At 36.9% G+C, this 21,948-nt stretch overlaps 1 protein-coding gene across 1 annotated transcript; it reads right to left on the bottom strand.

The window, feature by feature from the left end:
• Positions 1–579: 579 nt before the first annotated feature.
• On the bottom strand, positions 580–3,469 carry LOC131161912 (L-type lectin-domain containing receptor kinase S.6). Its single transcript, XM_058117933.1, has one exon. The coding sequence runs from the start codon at positions 3,266–3,268 to the stop codon at positions 1,136–1,138; it is 2,133 nt and encodes a 710-aa protein (XP_057973916.1). The 5' UTR covers positions 3,269–3,469; the 3' UTR covers positions 580–1,135.
• Positions 3,470–21,948: the final 18,479 nt, after the last annotated feature.

Raw genomic sequence — 21,948 nt, 5'->3', positions numbered from 1 at the left:
ACAAACGTTCTGTACCATCAGACTTTATTAACCAAGGCATACCACACTTACATCATTATACCTTAGAAAAACACAAGGTTACTGTGCCTTGATTCACGAACTAAAATTAATGAAACATGAACCTTTAATTATAATCGAAAATCATGAGTTTCTATAACTTTGGCTTTGATACCACATGTAAGTTTAGACACACACGATAAACATGATTTATACATCTTAATAACATGATTTATACGTCTTAATTTTAAGGACCTTCGAAACTCATAATTTTACACAATAAACGTTAAAAGAAAATCATACCTTGATACATAGCCTCAAAACATATATCTTTAAACTGTGTTTCTACCTTACAACCTTACGATTCCTTATGCTCTATCTTAATTTGATGGAAATCTTAACACAAGCTTTCTAGATTGAGATAGGACCAGCCCCAAACCTCCTTTATATATTCATCACTTCCATCAAGTGATTAATTAATATATATAATTTATCATAATTATAAACTTTTCATATTTCAAGATATTATTATTATAAATTATGATAATATTATTATATTTAATATTAAAGGCCTTTCATATTACCTCAATAAATATGATAATAATTTTATTTGAGGCTATTAATGTTTACAATGAAACACAAATCCATCATACTGAATGAAGCGGAACAATGGCCGCAATGACAGTTAAAAAGTTACATAATGTTGTCATTAAGAGTGGGGAGGAGTAGGCAGCAGTTTGAGATATGAGAGCCTTCACGTTAGTAGGCGGATTCTATCAGACAGCTAGCTTATTCTGATGAACTGAATTGTCTCCGCGCTATATAAAACAAAGTGGGCTTATTGAGAATTCCATCCACATGCTCCTTAATATTTCTTCCAAGGATTTCTATTTCGCAACGTTTAGAAATCACATCATACAGTTTATGACCTAAAAGGCAGCTAGGCTGTGTTTGGGAGTTGGATTTGCAATGATTTGTACTGAATATAATACATTTTTGTATTGTATTTTGATCAAACTCACGCGCAAGCTCTCAAACATTAGGTTAGAGTAATTCTCGAGATTACCAGTCCCAAAAAGCTCAAGCATTTCTAATGCAGAATGCAATAACTTTCATACATTTCAAGTTTCTTTTCAGGCTAGTCCCTACTGAAATGAGTCTTCGGGGTTAACCACAATGGATCGTCCATGGCAGGACTCCTGTCCCCATAAAAATTCAGCAATTCTTCAGTACATTCTGGCAAAACAGTTCGAATTCTAACCATTGGCTTCCTCGCTGGTAGAACGGGCAGTGGCGCCTCACCTCTAATGATCCTTGCAGCTTCCTTTACCCTCGGCCTCTTTTCGCAGTTTGGGTGCACACAAGACAGTCCAACCATCAACAGTCTCTTCATCTCCACCACATTAAACCTACCCCTCAACCTAAAATCAGCAGCTTCAGTCAACTTCCCATTCTCCCACAAGTCCCACACCCAATCGGTGATCGCAACTGCATCATCATCAACAGGCCTTCGCCCCGTTGCCACTTCCAGCACCACAACACCAAAACTGTAAACATCTGTTTTTTCTGTGGGAACACCGGAATAAACATACTCAGGAGCAAGATACCCCATGGTTCCTGCCGGTATAGTGGCATCCCTCGTAATGGAACTGTGTTCATAAACTTCTGCTAAACCAAAGTCTCCGAGCTTGGCATTGAACTCAGCGTCGAGCATTATGTTGCAGGACTTCACATCCCTGTGAATGATCTGCCTCTCACATTCTTCGTGTAGGTACGCTAGCGCGGAAGCAACCCCAAGGACTATCTTCATCCTCCGTTCCCATGTGAGGAATCTCGACGAATTGGAGCTCTTGTGCAGGATCTTGTCGAGGCTTCCATTGGGAAGGTACTCATAAACTAGGACTAGTTCAGTCCCTTCACAGCACCATCCTTGGAGCTGAACTAAGTTCTTGTGCCGCAGGCAGCCCACCATAGTTGCGAACTCAGTGGCGAAGGGATCACCGAAGCAATTGGTTCGATTTATCTGACTGAACCTTTTCACTGCAACTGCTTCACCAGAGGGTAGGAGCCCTTCATAGACAACCGCCGATGCACCCTCACCGATAATTCTGTTCGAGTTAAACCCTGCAGTGGCAGACTTTACCTGGGATAGTGGTAGTGTTGTAGGAACTCTGTTCATTTGAATTCTAGAGATCTGGCTTTCATTTCGTCTTCTACCCGTGAGCCTCTTCTTCCTCATGAAGCAAAACCCAATTGCAAAAACAGCCACTGCAGAGAATAGAAACGCAGCCAAGCCTCCCAATCCAAGCAGCAATTCTTCCATGCTTGTTCCTCCTTTATGGCGAACACCAGAGCGACTGCTGTTATTTGAATCTTCCGGAGAGCACATGAGACAATCCCCTTCTTCCACCGCAGCCATTGGAACGGCGGAAGCGAGGAACCCTGTGGTTTTGAATCGCCATCTGTCAATTAGATGAATGGCAGAGCCCCGTCCATTAGAAGCAGAGAACCCAACATGCATAAACTCTCTGAAATGCTTGGAAAGGTCGATTTGGGCGACAAGAAGGGGAGCGGGAGGCCTAATCAGAGAGTACCCAATCCAAACTCGCATCAATTTCAGAGTATCTCTGTACTCAATCCAAGCAGTCATTTGCCTGCCGCCTTTAAGATCAATCCCGCTGGAAATGGCATCGACCGAAGCAAAAGAGACGGGGAAGTTGATGTCGATGCCGATGTGATTGCCATTAATGTCGCCGAGAGACGGGTCGAAACTGGTATCGAATTCTACGGCTATGAAGGAATCTTGGGGGCTCATGGCAGACTCCGGAAGGCCGATGCGGCCGTCGGAGAGGCCGATGTATGCGGAATTAGAGGTAATGAGAAAGGTGAGGCCGTCGCCGAAAGGGCACATTGGGGTAGGAAGAATGGTGAAGGAGAAGCGGCAGGAGAAGGAGGCTGTGACATTGTTTGCTGAATCAAGAAAACGAATTGGGTAAACGTAGAAGGCTCTGCCCATTCCAGAGTAGGAAGAAGAGGAGGGAGGAGGAGGAGATAGGCAGTTGAGTTCTTGTGTGAGGCTAATGGAGTTGTTTCTGAAGTAAGAATCGCCAAAAAGAGTGATATTGTTCACAGGCAAGAAGGGAATGGAGAGGGACGACGAGATGGACTCACAGAAGAAGAAGAAAAGAATCAAAAACAGCAGAGAAGAAGAAGAAGAAGAAGAAGAAAAAGAAGAAGAAGAAGAAGAAGAAGAAGAGGAGGAAGAAGGCATTGTCTTACAATCAGTGGGAGGAAGATCTTGATGTTCTTGGCAGAAACGAAGACAATGCAGAGATAGATATGGATTGGGAAGGAAATGAAAGAACAGGGGTACAAAGAAATGAAATTTGCTGCCTGTTTGACCATTTGATCTCTATCTGCGACTGAATGTGCCCTATTGTTAGCCCTCGAGTAGAGAGTTTCTCTCCGCCTTCTTCCGCCCGTAGTTGGCGTTTTAGGACACATTCACAACAGTGGAATGAAATATAAATGAGAGTAAGCAATTCACTAAATTAAATGGGAAAGCAAGCGGCTAAATATTAAAAAAAAAAAAGAAAAAGACAAGTAGGGTAAACATGGTCATAATGACTAGTGAATTTTATAAGATTGATGGACACTTACCTTCCTAAAAAATTTTATATGCTATTTTAACTTTAATACTAAAAAATATCAAATTGTCCGAGAAGTCATACTCCCATTTTAACACTACAACTAAAATATCTTTTTAAAAATTTCCTTTTTTTTTACTTTATTTAATATCAACTTTGATAAAATTAGACCAGAAGCGAGAGGGAAAATAAGGAGTAATGAATGAATTTCTATTATTATGTTATTTCAATTTGTACAACCCCTATTTATACAAAGAATTGGGAAACATTCAAACAATCTGTACACCAAGATTTGCTGACTTTTCTCCTCAACATGATTTCAATCATGATTTGATTTCTTGATTCATGCCGCAGATTGCAGCATTTCCCAACGCTCGATTTATGCCGTGAAGTGCGGCATTCCTCAACACTCCCCCTCAAGTTGGCATGGATATTTATAAGACCTAATTTGCTAAGTAAATAATTAAACTGTGTGAATCCAAAATCTTTGGTAAAAAGGTCAGCAGGTTACTGGCTTTTATGCATGTAGACCGTTTAGATGATGCCACTCTGGAGTTTCTCTTGAACCACTTAACAATCTATATCGATATGCTTGGTTCGTTCATGGAATACTGGATTTGAAGTTATATGTTTAGAAGCCTTGTTGTCACAGTACAAACTGACTGGTTGAGAATGCATTACCTCAAGGTATGAGAGTAGAGATTTTAGTCAAAGTGACCTCACAACATGTAGAGGCTATAGACCTATATTCCGCTTCAGTCGAGGAGCGTGAAATTTTTATTTGTTTTTTTGGTCTTCCAGGAAATGGGTGATTTTCTGAGCAAGATGCATACTCGGTGACCGATTGTCTAGTATCCCTACATCGCACCCAATCTACATCACAATATGCTTAGGGCCGAATTTCACTAGAAGCAGATAAAAGAATTCCTTGACCTGGGGTTTTCTTAAGGTATCGTGAGACTCTATGTGTTGCATCCAAGTGTGGTATTTGTGGCTTATCCATAAACTGACTTAGCACATGCACCGAATAGGCTAATTCGGGTCTTGTGATGGTTAGATAAATTAAACTTCCAACAAGTCGCCTATATGACGAAGGATCTAAAACAAGTTTGCCATCACTTTCGTTAAGTGCAAGATTTTGATCCATGGGAAAGTTTCCAGGTTTAGCTTCAAGGAAGCATGTATCTTCTAATATCTCGAGTGCATACTTCATTTGGGATAAAAATATTCCTTTGGCTGAACAGGTGACTTCGATTCCCAGAAACTATTTAATAATTCTAAGATCTTTGAGTTTGAAATGATCGCTTAAGTATTTCTTGATCTCATTGACCTGTTCCAAGGTGTTTCTTGCAACAATAATGTCATCCACATAGAATAGAATGACAATGAAATTACCCTCATGGGATCAGACGAATAGTGAATAATATGCCTTGGATTATTTGTATCTTTCATCAATAAGAGTAGATGAAATCATTTCCTTGAAGCTTGTTTGAGACCATACAAAGACTTAACAAGCTTGCAAACTCTAGTCTCCCCCTTTCGTCCGAATCTCGGAGGAAGCTACATATAGACTTCTTCATCAAGGTTGCCACAGAGAAAGACATTATTGACATCGAGTTGATGGATATGCCAATTGTGAGCATAAGCAAGAGCCAAAATGGTATGGATGGTGGTCATTTTAGCAACTGGAGCAAAGGTCTCGGTGTACTCAATGCCATCCTGTTGACTATAACCCTTGGCAACTAGGCGAGCTTTGTATCGTTCGATGGATCCATGAGAGTTGTATTTGATCTTGTATACCCATTTGCATCCAATGTGTATCTTACCAAGAGGAAGAGGAGTAAGGTGACAAGTGTTGTTGAACTCGAGAGCATCAATTTCAGTACGCATGATGGTACTTAGTTGGGATATGTCATGACTTGTATAAATGACTGTTGTTCTTTGGCAAAAGATAGAGCTATGGTGAAAACGTGATGAGAAGGAGGCAAAAGGTAATAAGATAAAAAATCAGTCAAACAATAAGGGTTACCTAACGAACGAACCGTTGTAGAGTCAAATGATTAAGCGGGTCGAGATGGTAAAACTTGTTCCATATGAAAATCTTGCAAGTATGTCGGTGGCTGAGTAGGACAACTAGATCGTCAGGGAGGTGGAGAAGAGAGTAAAATATTAGATGGGAATTGAGGAGAGGTTGGTGGTGAAGGTGGAACTTCAGTGATGTCAAGAGAAAAAATAGGAGGTAAGACAGGTTCTGTAGAGGCCTGGGAAATTTATAGAAATTAAATAATAAAGGAAGGAGGAAGAAAATGAAATTTTAAAAGGGGACTTACAGGGTCTCATCAACGAATGCATGACACTCGTTGATGAGCATCCTTCTTGGGGTTCGTCAACGCGGACATGCGTCTTGTCGACGAGAACTTATTGTGAGACTTGTTTCCAGGGTTTGAAACTCGTCGATGAGGATTAAGTGCTCGTCGACGAACCTTCTTCATGGACTCGTTAACGAGGTATCGTTGCTCGTCGACGAGGCCACGTGGACAACACTCTATCTATAGCCCCAAAACGGATTTTCAGCGAGGAATTTCATTTTTTATTAGTCTCTCTCTCTCTCTCTCTCTCTCTCTCTCTCTCTCTCTCCCTCTCCCTCTCCACATGATTTTTATCCTTCTCTCTAGGTTTCCGGCTTTGCCTCTCCCCATTTTGACGATCAGAAGCTACCACGGTGATCCTAAGGAGATTCTGTACAACATAGCCAGAGCAAAATGTTGATTTGAGAAGTTTGGGAACCATCCCAAAACCAGGGTAAGTATTATTTGGGTATTGTTAGTATTACCAAGTTTATTTGAGCATAGATTTTGTATTATATGAGAATATACTGGAGTTTTGTGAAGTAAAATTAGGGTGTTATATTTTCAAGAATAAGGTGTTTTGGAGACTCTAGTGGGTGATATTTCAGGAACCCAGGCAAAATGATACATGGTTTATAGTCTAGAAATTATGCATATATGGATTTGGGGAGAATATGTATGTGATAATTATCTTGGTAAATTCAATTGTTTGATTGGGAAATTATACGTGTGTTATCTCAGGATGTTGAAATTATGAACGCCATATGCGTGAGATTATAAATAGCATTTAGTGCTTAGATAGTCAGGTAAGGGAAATATGCTATGCTAGTTAAATTAGTAATATTATCAGTAGGTTTATGTGTTTCGGGAAAGTATATTCGGTACAAAGACTTTTTGTTTAATTGTGTGGCATGAGTTAGTATCATAACAATATAGTATTTTTATAACTTTCAGATATCATGATTTACAGTATATTATCAGAAAATATTGTTATATCGAATTTTTACGAATTTCAGAATATCATGATGTATGATATATATATATATATATATATATATATATATGTACGTAAAAATATCTATAGATAGATAGATATTATCAGATTTTGCAGAATCACATTTTATGGAATATATTTAGAAATATAAATAATACAACATTTTTAGTATACCATGTTTTTCAAGTTTCAGAACCATAACACTTCAGATATTTAGTATTCAAATATACAGTTTTTTAGATTACATAGCATATTCAGATCAGTTATTTCATGTTATGGTTATTTTAGTTATATCAGAATCATGGTAAAACAGTAATATAGAAATATCAATTACATATATATAGTGTCAGACCCTGATGGACCAGATTAGTTTCAGAGCACGGTACCGTAACTACCGTAACTATTTTCAGTTTAGAGTGTAACCACATAATTCAGATGGTATGTGAATTTTCAGTAGTCGATTGTGCCTACGTTGTGGACAGGCTCCCCGTCAGTTAGGGTTGAAGAGGTCGATCTAACTTTCGGTGTTTAGTTGACTTATCCTAGTCATCTAGCCAATGATAGGTCTCGCCTGTGGGCCGCACAACCCTATTATGAGGGGTTAAATCATGTCTTTCAGTTAACCATCTAGAGAAGTTTTCTCATTTATTTTATATATATATATATATATATATATATATCCAAATTTACAGAAATCGTAGACATACCTGTAAATATTAGAAGTATTATGAATAGAATATTCAGAAAAACAGTTTATGTTAAGCAACATATGTATGAGCTATACTGTCAGCTTTGGTGTATTCCGAAGAGGGGGGGGGGTGAATTGGAATTTAAAACCTTTTCTCCTAGGTTAATCTATTTAGCAGCAGTATATACACAACCTAGGGTCTGTCTATGTAATTTTCAAAATGCACAGATAACTATGATGTGAAAATTAAATCATACGCATCATTCACACCATAACACACACGTATGATAAATATAAAGTGCAGAAATATAAACAAACACACGATATGTTATTGGGGTTCGGCCAACTGTGCCTACGTCCTCGTCTCTAGCTCGCAAGCCCGAGGATTCCACTAATGGCTCTTAACGGGTGGAGCGGTACCTAATACAACCACGTCAATTAACACAGGGCTGACCTCAACCTTTACAAACTCTCCTCGCAGGGTGGAGAAGGCCCTAGGTCAAATTCATAGGGCTGACCCCAACCTGATCCTTTCGGACTAAATCAAACCCTCTCAGGCCATGCTTGGAAATACAACAATATTCACTCAATCAGATGGTATAGTGACTATGCTTTCATGTAAAGTAGATATGTACCCCAATACGCGTAGTATACTTAATCAATCACATACACATCAACAATGTAGGTAGATGTAAGCTCAGTGATGTGTATTTTTGTGCAAGATACACTCAATAAGATATGATCGCTAGTATGCTCAAGAGTGTTCTAAACAAATAGTATCTTGAAATCTAAGCAATGCATAGTTTAGTAGCAAATCAATATTCCAAAGATATGAATAAGATAATCAAACTAGTTCAATAAAATTTTCCTCAATGAAATACGCACAATACTAGTTTGAAAATATTTTTCTTGTTTGAAAATATCTTTGCACAACCAAAAATAAAGCTATTGGACACTTGCAATAACAATGCAAATATCCTAAGCTTACTAGGTTATCCCAACACAAGATTTATAGTATGAAAATCTGTGGGGTAAACCTAAGCTAAACTCCCCAAAAACATTATCTCAATCACACAAGCATACTGGGAGTATTAGCAATACTAGCAATCACAAGCACACTCATTAAGCTCTTACAATACCAAGATTTATCAAAGGAATGAGTATTTGAGCGTATTTGAGCAAAGTGGGATTTTCAAATAGAGAGGATTTTTGCTAATTGTTTTTGGCTAATCTCACACTAATCCTCACAAATGAACCCATATTTATAGGTAGGGGTAAAATTATAACCGTTAGGGACCTATTGGGTATTATTAGAAAAGTTCAAAAAGGCTTAAGCACATTTAACCCAAATTAACCTGATTTTATCGCAGTTAAATTAATTTTAACCCATCGAGGTTCGGTCGCCTGACCAGACTCAGTAATAAAAGGTGTTCAATGCAGTTCAATCGTCCGGATTCAAGTTGGGTGACCCGAAACTAAGTCAGAAACATTTCTTCATTAATTCGGGTGCCTGGTCATAGGTTCGGTAGCCTGAACTTGTGTGTTTGGCTGCCCGGGGCTGTTTTGAACTAAATCGCTCGATTGCCCGAGTTGGTGGAATGTCCCTTTCAAAGGGTTCGGGCGCCCGTGGAAGGTGTGTGCAATTATGTTTGGTCGCCCAAGAACCTAAGTCTACTATTGACTTTTCAAAAGTTCGAGTGCCTAAGGAGTTTTGAACTCTTGGGGTTCGGTCGCCTAAGCTCTCTCAAAATTCTTAGAAATATTCAATTAAGTGCATTTTTAAGACTCCTAAGTTTTGTATGATATATGTGCATGAGTGTTGGGACCTAGAGTCTCACTAAAGTCTTTTCAAGGGCCGTTTTAAGATAGTTCCTAAAGTCATTCAGCCTCTATGGTCATTCTACGGTCATTTTGAGCTTACAAATCCTACATGCATAATATGCAGAGATTATTACAGACCGTTCCTACTTAAATATTACAGACCCAATAATAGTGAAATGAATTATACCATGAAAATAGTCTTCAGGATCTTCAGGCTTCACTTCAGGTTGTTGCATGCCATTATATGAGTATTTGCCAATAAGAACCTGCACACAAACTTGGCAACTATTAAATACCTGAGTATTGACATAATCAAAACAGGGTATGACCCACGGGGTTAACATATACTGTGTATTATTTATAAGTGTTTTCTCAAATTCAATTATTTACGGTACTTCTAAATTAGATCTTACAATTATGTAAACTCATTTGCCACATACTAGCAATAACATATTTCTTCTTACTGAGCGTTGTCTCATCTCAGTGATTTAACATTTTTTAGGTGATCTAGTTAGACGAGCAGATTAGACTCGCAGATAGAGGGGACTACAGTACTGCCTTGTCTGTAGGGTGAGTATTTTTGGGAAGTCAATTTTGAGTAGTCCCTAGGTCCATGTGAGGGGATTTTGGGAATGACTATGTATGCATATTCTGGAAAATTCTAACACTCTGGTATTGTATATATTGACGTTGTTATATGTATTCTGCTTTTCGCTGCATAGATAATTTATTGAGTTCCAGATTCCACGGTCCCTATCTTGTCCATGATGATGGTTTGGTTTATAGTAGAAGGTATCAGAGTAGTGAAATTTTATAGTTTATATATATATATATATATATATATATATATATAATATGGCATGAAAATCAGGTTGTTACAGGTTCCATGGATTCGGGTGTAGTAACCCGAAAATTTGTTCTAATACCAATTGTAATAATTCAAAAATTTCAACAACGGAAGACCTCAAATATATTTGCTAGAGTACTAAAAACCTTTTATTACAACAATATCTCCAATATCAAATTTAATACATCCTTAGGAAATTTCAAGATAAACAAAAAATAACAAAATTAGCATTTAACCTAAACCTCTCTTTCTAATCCCACCCACGCTTCCATTGCGCTACTCTAATTTTGATTATGCTCTTCAAGATATCTGAAATGTATAATAATAATTGGGCGAGATACTTCTTAGTAAGATGGAATAGATTAGTATTAGTGTGTAGCAAAAAAATGAGTTTTTATGTAAGCAAAATACATCCATTAATTTAACTTTAAATACAAATGGCATTTGTAAAATGTAACTCACACCTATATAGTAAAAAAAAAATACTTATTTTCCTTTAGATAATAACTCCGGTTCAATAATAGCCCCAATTACATAAATCTACAAATATGTATAAAAGAACCTCTCATTCTGGACTAACGACATGTTTAACTCCCATGACGGGTTGTGCGGTCTGAAGTCTGGACTTAGCCTTGGTTGGCCTACCAAGACTAAATCAAAATAACTTGTTTGTAAGTCCGATTTGCCTACCGCTTCCTAGTCCGGACTCCAGGAGGGTACACAACCCTTCTTCGGCCAAATTGACTTTTCATCCACCAACACTCTTAGAACAATGTGGCTGCACTGATTCTCGTCTCTAGCTATGGTACCAAGCATCCACTGGTCCATCAAGGTTTTTAGAATATATAATGAAATTTACATAATATAACAGATAGCATGATCTCAATTCTCAACACATAATTCACAATAGTCTTCCCAAAAATTTTCAACCATCCATGTGACTAGTATTAAATCGTCAAAATCAAAATATTCGCATTATTCCCAACAATTCTAGAAATCAATATAATACCACAACTTTTGTCATATAATATCATAAAAATTCCAACATGTTTAAATATGCAATATAATAAATTATTTTCATGCAACACAATTTGAATGTTAATATCATAGTTTAATAAAACTGATCGGAGAAAGTATATCCTAATATAATCGGTATATTTTGCTGAAAATAGAGGTATCATCACCTCCACTGTTCTTATTCAACACAAAATATATATTTTATAGGAAAAAAGAGATGATCACCCTACTCACTTTAATTTTTTCCAAATACGTGTATAATAAACCAAAAATCATAAATTTCATACACCTGATTCATTCAGAAAATCCAATATAATATTTATGTATCCAAATACTCAAGTTTAATTGGTTCAATTTCAAAATAAACTGACATAATGTATTCCCCTTACCTTAGCCCTAGAGTGGTACCTACGACGTCCAAACGACGAAATCTCTCTGGTTAAAACGTTGAGGAGCAGAGTTAGGACCCATAAATGATGTTCGTTTTTCAATGTTAAGGAGGCCAATCGTACTACAAAGGTTTATAGTTTGACTTAGCCTGGTAGGCTAGCTAGAGTTAAGTCCTGCCCACGGATCGCACAACTCGAGCATGTGGGGTTAATTAATGCATACAGTTATCCATTTAGGAAAGCTTTCACACTTAAATAGATAAATGTATATAGTTTTTTTTTTTCAAAGAACAGGATCTATCTATTACAGTTAAAAGTATGTTTAATAGAGAACTTATTTTAAAAGACATAGGAGTGAGTTATGATATGTTTTACACAGAAATGTTATCATAGTTACAGTTGAATTAATAATTATGTTATTCAAGTAAAACTCATTTGCCACACACTGGATGTAACTTATTATGTCTTATTGAGAGGTGTCTTATCCCAGAAATTCCAAACATTTTAGGTGATCTAGATAGGCGTGCGGAGCGTGCTCTGAGATAGAGGGGACTTTTGTATTACCATAGCTCCAAGGTAAGTTTTTGAGTTGGGAGTTGTATTTTTTGGTATGCCTCTAAGGCATTGTGTTTGGCTTTGGGAGATGTATATTTATATTTTGGGAATTACTGAAACTTTGGTATTGTAAATAAGGTTAATGTATTTTTATGCTTTCCGCTGCATAGGTGGCATGTTTTGTGAACAAGTATCCTCGGTACCACTTGAGGTCCGAGACGTGATAATGGATATTGTTATGGGTATCAGAGTAATGCTATTTTGTTACAGGATATATAGATATAAGTAATAATAATAATAAAAAAAATGGTAGTAATTTTGAGGTCGTCACATACTCAATCAACCTGTCAAATATAAAAACAACACCATCTCGTGCATGGAAATCAATCTCTTAATCAAATTAAAAAACTATTTTATAATTTTTTTTTAAAAAAATTAAATTTGTACTTTTAAAAATAATTAATTTTGGAGTTTTTGGAATTTTAGAAATTAAAAAAAAATTGCACGGATGCATGAATGATTGAAGAGAGTTTATACACTTTTGCAAAAAAATCAAAAAATAAATTGATAAATAAATAACTTGTAAGACTACCAAACTTATGCCTCCTCCTAGGTAGACACTTTGACCATTTGAAAATTAGATTTAGTCATTCAATTTTATATCATACTTGTATATTGTATATTGTATATGATACTTACCAAGTTGTATATTTTGATGTACATTATATCTATATTAATGTTAGATATGATATATATATATATGTTTGCATTTTATCTATAGTGACTAAAAGTTATTTGTTCAACATTCATTTTTGTTGGCACATGTTTACTTTAATCCTGTGAAATAATTTTTGTTGAAACCTTGGCTATTTAGTCTTTTTCAAAAAATCTAAATTAATAAATTGTAATGATAAATGATCACCTTATTTAGACCCTTTGTTCATCAATAGGAATAGGTTAATATGGACATTGAGAGTAGGTGGCTCTATATAAACACGAAGACAAGTCTCTACCCTTATCCTTGGCTATTGTAATTCCCCATCAGCTCACTGCTAAAAAAAGAGGGAAGATGGTATTACATGAATTTCCAAACAAAAAATTATTCTAATGGATTAGATGGTGCAAATTATATGTTAACCTTGATGCATATTTTATGCCCTCATTCAATGGCTTGATTGGATAATGAAATTAATATTTATGTTGTATTATTGAGATTCATATCCTACCTTGATAATTTACATTCTAATCCGGAAGACAAAATAATAATAAGATAAATCAAAATCTTTCATTGTATTTCAAAACCCCTAAGAAACCAAACCAACCAAATCGCAAACATGTCCAAACCCAGTAGTGCTGTGCAAGCTTAGGTTGGGTTTCAGGCTACATTTGGTTAATTAAATATCTATTTTTAGTAGTAGAAAAACTATAATAAAGTAATTGATAACTTGCAAATGAATATGCATTATAATCATAAACAAATGACAATGCAAAAATAAATAATGGAATAGATAAGAAATGACAATTCCTAACTTTTATCACGAGGATGTCTATTATCATCCCATTTCACAAAGGATGCAATAAACACAAGTTTTTGCATGAATAATTTTTTCTTAAAACAAATTATTTTTCCCTAAATAATTTTAATTGCATTCCCAACTTATTACATTTTAATGCTGCAAATAAACATTTTACGAACTAGATGTAACCCAAGTGTTTCATTAGGATAAGAGAAACCAAAGGAGGCCATGTAACTTATGGCTAAGTGACCAAAAAAGCATCTTGAATATTGGTTCTTGATATTTCAGGATAACAAAGGAAAAAAGCAAGAATGAGTAAGGAGCTAAAAACCAAAGAGCGACCTTTCAAAATTGCAGCCCCAACATTAATCCAATTTTGGCTCCTTTTGTCTTTATGGAGTAGAGCAAGCATATCTATGAATGTAAGACGATAGTCAATATCCAAATGGTCCAAGCAACTACAAAGATCACAAAATCAAAAGAGTTTAAGACAAAATAACCAACCTTTTAGTTTTTCAAACTCTTTTCGATCTTTCTAAGAGCACGGTTGTCCATACGAAGTAAAGTATTTGTGCTTCCCTCACAAAACACTAAAAGTTGGATTTTTCTCTAAAATAATATTATTTTTATTAGAAAATATTAAAATATGCTGTAATTTGAGTTTTTTGCTCATGATGATGTTGTGTTGGAGTCAGGAGATGTGTGAGCTGAGCTGGAGACGCGTGAGTTGCAAGCTGGAGACGCGTTTGCAAGCTGTTATCCGCAGCCAATTAATTTTGATGAATGTAATTTCTCAAATTTAATTTATTGTAATTTATTATGATTGATTACCAGCTACCTATAAATAGAGGAGCTGTGGAGAGATGAAATGAACAGAGAAAAACAGAGAGGAAGAAGAGAGTGTGAGGAAGAGAGAAGAAAGGCCTGAGAGAATCGTATTTTCTTTCTCGGAGGTTTAAGCGAATTGTGGTGTGCTCCATGGACATAGGTTAATCTTGACCGAACCACGTAAATTTCTAGTATCTCAATTTTTCTGGTTGCTCACAGGGTCTCAACAATTGGTATCAGAGCCCGGTTTGGAATAGAAAGGCCAGATTAGAGTTTTTCATCGAAATCAGAGCTTTATCCAGTGGCTCAAAATTAAATTTTGAGGTCACCATCACGTTCACCTCACCGAGACGAAGCCAACAGTGTAAGTTGGAGCTCGAAAGGAGTTCAGACGGACGCACATGCGCCAACACGTGCTTTGCCGGAGTGGTTCGCCTCGTCACGCTCCATCACGCACCAGTGACCTATCGGCCACGCACCTGCACGCGCGTCACACGTCTTCCTCGCCCGACCGCCTCGACCCGACCCAGAGACCCGCTCCACACCCGGACCAACCCGACGCACGCTCCAGACCCAGTCTGCACCCGACCCGGATCTATATCTAGTCCGACCTGACCAGTCCACGTCAGCGGCCTATCAGCACCGTGTCAGCCACCACGTCAACATGTGGGCTCCATAGTGCCACATTAGTAATGGGCCCCACCGTGCCACATTAGCATTTGCCACGTCAGCACTGTTGACCAGATTTGACCTGATCTTTAACCGGATTTTTCGGAGTCATTTTGGGTCCATTTTCCAATGACTTGAACCATTTTTAAGGTTTTCGACCATTCTGGATCCAATTGTGCTTTCCTTTTGAACTAATTCCATATTTAGATTAGAGAATCAAGATCTTGAATGAAAAGAGCTCAAAGATCGAGATGTTCAATGACAACAATTTCGGTTTCTGGAGGATGCAGATTGAAGATTATTTGTTTGGGAAGGAGTTGCACTTACCATTGAAGGGTAAGTTAGCATCTATGAATGAGGACGAGTGGGAGTTGCTTGATCGTAAAGCTCTCGGAGCTATCAGAATGACGTTGTCAAAGTCTGTGGCATTCAATATCAAGCATATATCATCCACCAAGTCTCTGATGAATGCATTTTCTAATATGTACGAGCAACTGTCAGCCGCTAATAAGGTACATCCTATGAAAATATTATTTACTATGACCATGTCTGCAAGTGAAAGTTTTAGCAGACATTTGAATAATTTCAACGAGTTGTCGGATCAACTCGTCTCAATCGGGATTACATTTGATAGAGAGATTCATGCCTTACTGATTCTCAGTTAGTTGCCCGAAAGTTGGAATGGTATTGTTACTGTAATCAGTAGCTCCACAGGAAAATCAAAGCTTGTATACCATGAGGTCGTCAGCATGATTTTAACGGAAGAAATCATAATACAGTCAAACCATGGTTCCACTTCGAGTTCAGCCTTGAAACATGGAAAGTCGAGGCAGAGGAAACAGGCATGGATGATCAAACAATCACAGCAGATCTAGGCCCAGGCGGTCTAAATCTAGAAATCTCATAGGTTCTCAGGACATAGGTTCTTAGGGCACAAAAATTATTGAGTGCTAGAACTGTGGAAAAACTGGTCATTATAAGAACCAGTGCAAAAGTTTGAAGAAAGAATATAAGACGAGGGTAAATACAGAAGAAAATGTTGCTTTAGAAAATGATGATATATTGATATGCTCTTTGGAGAGCAAAAAGGAGTTTTGAGTTTTAGACTCTGGAGTTTCATTCCATGCCACTTGTAGTAGAGATTGCCTAGAGGAGTATACATTAGGTAATTTTGGTAAAGTATATCTTGGCAATTATCAACCTTGCGACATTGCCGGCAAGGGGACAGTGAAGATCAAAATGAATAGGTCAATATGGAAACTGAGAGATGTCAGATATATTCCAGACCTGAGAAAGAATTTGATCTCAGTCGGTCAACGGGTAGATGAAGGATATAACACAACTTTCATTAGTGATGAATGGAAGATTTCGAAGGGTGCACTGACGATTGCACGAGGTAAGAAAAGTGGTACTCTTTATGTAACTCCTAATGCATGCATGTCTATTATAGTTGCTACAAGAAATGATGATAGCAACATATAACATCAATGACTCAAACACCTGAGTGAGAAAAGACTTAGGGTGATGCACTTAAAGCGTAAGTTGAGTGATTTACATTCGGTGAAGATTGACACATGTGAGCATTGCATATTTGGGAAACAGAAGAGGGTTAGTTTCCAGAAAAACATCAGTACCCCAAAGAAAGAAAGACTTGAGCTAGTCCATTCAGATGTATGGGGACCAACGACTATTTCATCCACAGGTGGGAAGAAATTACTCCGTAACATTTATTGATGATCATTCACAGAAGGTATGAGTTTACTTCCTGAAATATAAATCTGATGTTTTTATGCTTTTAAAATTTGGAAAGCAATGGTAGAAATTGAAACTGGTTTGAAAATCAAGAAGCTGAGAACAGATAACGGTGGTGAGTATGTTAACACCGAGTTCAAGAAATTCTGCTATGAGTATGGTATCAAAATGGAAAGAACTGTGCTAGGTACGCCTCAACACAACGGCGTAATCGAGTGGATGAACAAAACATTGACAGAAAAAGCCAAAAGCATGCGTATGCAATCAAGGTTGCCAAAGATGTTTTGGGCAGAAGCAGTCAACACAGTAGCTTATTTGATTAACAAGAGTCCATTAGTACCATTGGACTATAATCTACCAGAAGAAGTATGAAGTAATAAAGAGGTAAGACTTTCACATTTGATATTTTTTGGTTGTGTTGCATATGTACATATCAATGATCATGTTAGGAATAAGCTGGATCCGAAATCTCGAAAATGCACTTTCATTGGTTATGGTGGAGATGAATATGGGTATCGCATTTAGGATGATGAAACCAAAAAGGTGATCAGAAGTAGAGATGTGATTTTTGATGAAAATATGATGTACAAAGATAGACACACAACAGAATCTAAAGAGTTTGAAACAACCTTTGTAGATGTGAATGATGTTTTGGAAGGTGTGAGGACACGTTAATGGAACACCGAGAATCCTCAGCAGAATACCGAGAATCCTCTGGCAGAGGAACCTATGGAGCAGATTGTTGCACCACCACCTCCTACTCTAGCACCAGAGTTTAGGAGATCTTATCGGCAGCATGTACCAAATAGGAGATATGTGAATCATTTACTTCTTACAGATGGAGGAGAACCTGAATGCTATGTTGAAGCATGTCAGGCAGGAGGTTCGAGCAAGTGGGAGCTTGTAATGAAAGACGACATGAAGCCTCTTAACTCCAACAAAACATGGGAACTAGCTAAGTTGCCCAATGGTAAGAAGGCTCTTCACTAAAAATGGGAGTATAGGATCAAAGAAGAGCATGATGGATCCAAGAGGTATAAAGCTCGGTTAGTAGTCAAAGGTTTCGAACAGAAGGAAGGAATTGACTACACTGATATTTTTGCACCAGTTGTCAAACTGACAACCATCAGATCTGTTTCGAGTATTGTTGCCTCAGAGGGTTTACATCTTGAGCAGTTAGACGTGAAGACGACATTTCTTCATGATGATCTTGATGAGAAAATTTATATGCAACAGCTAGAAAGTTTCTTAGTTAAAGGTAAAGAGAATCTTATATGCAAATTGAAGAAGAGTTTGTATGGTCTAAAACAAGCTCCTAGGCAGTGGTACAAGAAATTTGACAGTTGTATGCAGAGGAACAATTTTCAGAAGTTCAATGCTGACCACTGTTGTTACTTCAAGAGGTATCGTACTAGTTATATTATCCTATTGTTATATGTTGATGATATGCTAGTCGCACGATCAGATATAGAAGAGATCAGAAAATTGAAGCAATAATTGTCAAAGGAATTTGATATGAAAGACTTGAGTCCTGCAAAGCAGATTCTTGAGATGCGGATCTCTAGAGATAAGCAACAAGGTATGTTGCGGTTATCTCAGTCAGAGTACGTTAGCCGTGTTTTACAAAGGTTTAACATGAGCAACGCCAAAGTTGTAAATACACGATTGGCAGGTCACTTCCGTCTCTCTAAGGATCAGTCTCCCCAGACAGATGAAGAAAAAGACTTCATGGCTAAGGTACCATACGCCTCAGTCGTTGGAAATCTCATGTATGCTATGGTTGGTACCAGACCAGATATTGGCCAAGCAGTGGGAGCTGGCAGCATGTATATGTCAAATCCAGGGAAGACATATTGGGAAACAGTGAAGTGGTTTTTGAGATATCTACGTAGCATTATTGATGAGTGTCTATGTTTCGGCAAAAGTGATTTGAAAATCCAAGGGTTTGTAGATGCTAATTTTGTAGGTGAAATTGATCATCGCAGAAGCACCACCGGGTATATATTCACTGTTAGCACAACAGTTGTTAGTTGGATGTCACAGATACAGAAGATTATTAGTCTATCCACTGCAGAAGCTGAGTATGTAGCAGTGATAGAAGCCAGTAAAGAGATGATTTTGCTTCAGGGTTTGTTAACGGAGCTTGGATTAAAGCTGGAGAGGAATATTTTGTACAGTGACAGTCAGAGTGCGATGCATCTGGCAAAGAACTCCGCATTTCATTCTAGAACTAAACATATTGGATTGCGTTATCACTTCGTCAAATTTCTGATAGACGACGACGTGTTGACACTTGAAAAAAATCCAAGGTAACATAAATCTGGCATATATGTTAACTAAGGTGGTGACTATAGAAAAGTTAAAGTTGTGTTCAACTTCAGTTAGTCTTCATGCCTGAAGACACATTTTAAGCACATCATTTATTCATATACTAATACTGGTTAAGGAGGTGTCTCTGTCTCAAAGTGGGAGATTGTTGTGCTGGAGTCAGGAGACGCGTGAGCTGAGCTGGAGACGAATGAGCTGCAAGCTGGAGACGCGTTTGCAAGCTGTTATCCGCGGCCATTTAATTTTGATGAATGTAATTTCTCAAATTTAATTTATTGTAATTTATTATGATTGATTACCAGTTACCTATAAATAGAGGAGTTGTGGAAAGATGAAATGAACAGAGAAAAACAGAGAGGAAGAAGAGAGTGTGAGGAAGAGATAAGAAATGTCTGAGAGAATTGTATTTTCTTTTTCAGCTGTTTAAGTGAATTGTGGTGTGTTCCGTAAACGTAGGTCGATATTGACCAAACCACGTAAATTTCTGGTGTCTCAATTTTTTTTGTTGCTCACAGGATCCCAACAAATGATTCTCATATTTGAAAGATACTATTTTTTTTTTCTTTATTTTACATCTTAGTTTAACATAATACTTGTACAAAGAGCAATTATATTTCCTCCCTCTTCTGTTGCGTCTTGAACCACAATAACCTCGTGTTCATATTAAGTCTAAGGTAAGACCTTACCAATGCATACGCGCGCTAGCCTAATTCTATTGGTGCATAAAAGGAGCAATATGAAATATGATGATCATATACTCTCTTTTTATTTAATGCTTAAATTTAACATGGGTTTCACAAAATTGGCTGCCTTGGTTTATGAAATTCTAAATTGCTTTTCAATCATTATATGCTTTTGGTTTTTGTTTTTAGTACAATAATTTTAATTATAAATAAAATAATAGTGCACAATCATATTATATTATGGAGACATTAAAGAACCAACCAACCAAAATAACAAAGGCACTTCAGCCCCAAAACTAAGGTCCTAAATGAAATTCACATAAAACTTATGGGAGACTATAAAATTCCCATGTTTTGTAAGAATTCTTTACCGTGAAAACGTCAAAATTATAGCCATACCAGTTCCAGCTCCAAACAAACATGGAAACAGCATCACATTCTCAAGTGTTCAACAATGTTATGGACCAGCATCTGACTTTGGATTATTCCCTATATAATAATTTGCTCGAGGACTTTTCGAATTATATCAATAAAAATCATAGTAGACATTGACCTAAATTTTGCAAATCAAGGGAGGATGGTGAATTAGGTTGTCGTCAATCTTGACAATTGGAAAATAAAAAATAAAAACAAGAACATATTGTATAAAGAAGGTCAGAAACTGAAAAAAATGAGAGAAACACAACTAATAAAATAGTGGTTTGAACCATCCCTACGCCCACTCGTCAAGAAGCCTTCTAAAATTTTCCACTAAATTCAATATTTTTCAGGACGAATATCAAGCCAAATTTATATAAATTGATTCTATAAACTTCGGAAGCACAAATTACCTAACCTTTACAACTGTGCAAATTGAAATTTAGCATCTTAAAACTATGCGAGTTGATATTTATACTCTTCCTTAATGATAGAGGTAATAGCAAAAATTATATTCTTCCTTGATGATAGCGGTAATAGTAAAATTTCTAACCATCATTATGATTGGCTTGTAACTAATCAAGAGACATATCAAGACACAGTTCCTCGTTTACCCACTACAAGAGAATAAGTTCAAATTTTGGTACAAACAGCCAGCCATGAGTTTAATTCATGATTTTCATTTTGAACTTTAGTTCTAATGATCAAGAGTTTAATTCAAAGCCATGTGAATCTTTAATTTTAACAGTGACAAGAATTTGCACTTCTTCAAATAATAATTGAAATGTCCAGTTCATCTCCTATCCAAGCCGAAGCATGAGCAATCAGAGAAAATATTGCAAGCACTCCAATACAGCTAGAGGGAGGTTTCAATCTTCTCTGATGCTGAAAAGATGATCAAAGACATTCAATAGGTGCTAGGCTTTTGATGATAATTGATATTACTGATGAAAAAACATGTTTACATCTAGTTCATTTTTGTTCATAATGGGCTAGCTAACTACATTGCCTAATGTACAAAAGTTTTGTAAGGAAGAATTCACTAGGAATCCTCCCTCTGGGCTGCTGTTACGTAATGGCAATGTTTGTAGTGACCCTCCTATGGGAAGGGCCTAATGTTTGAATGATCTAGGCCATTTACTTTAAAAGAAAAAAAGAAAAAAAGTAATTAAATTTGCACAAGGATTAAATCCATCAACATAAAATTAGAATGAATAATCAACACACAACACCACATAAGCTAGCAAAGTGGAGGTTAAGCAACATTATTAAGAACAACAATTCAATTACGCATATTGCTACATTGTTTTGTTATCAACAAGAGATCATGACTTCACATTATCACTCATCCATGCTCATTCATGAAAGTATCATATCCAATTGGTACAAGTTCAATCCTTTCGACCAAATGATGAGCAAATGCATTCATCTAAAGTATGCCTCCCTATCCA

The sequence above is a fragment of the Malania oleifera genome, chromosome 8, assembly GCF_029873635.1.
Source record: "Malania oleifera isolate guangnan ecotype guangnan chromosome 8, ASM2987363v1, whole genome shotgun sequence".
NCBI lineage: Eukaryota > Viridiplantae > Streptophyta > Magnoliopsida > Santalales > Ximeniaceae > Malania > Malania oleifera.
This window is presented reverse-complemented; position numbering and strand designations above follow the sequence as displayed.

Coding starts and splice junctions, on each gene's coding strand:
- LOC131161912 (XM_058117933.1), bottom strand. CDS start 3,268: ATGCCTTCTTCCTCCTCTTCTTCTTCTTCTTCTTCTTCTTCTTTTTCT.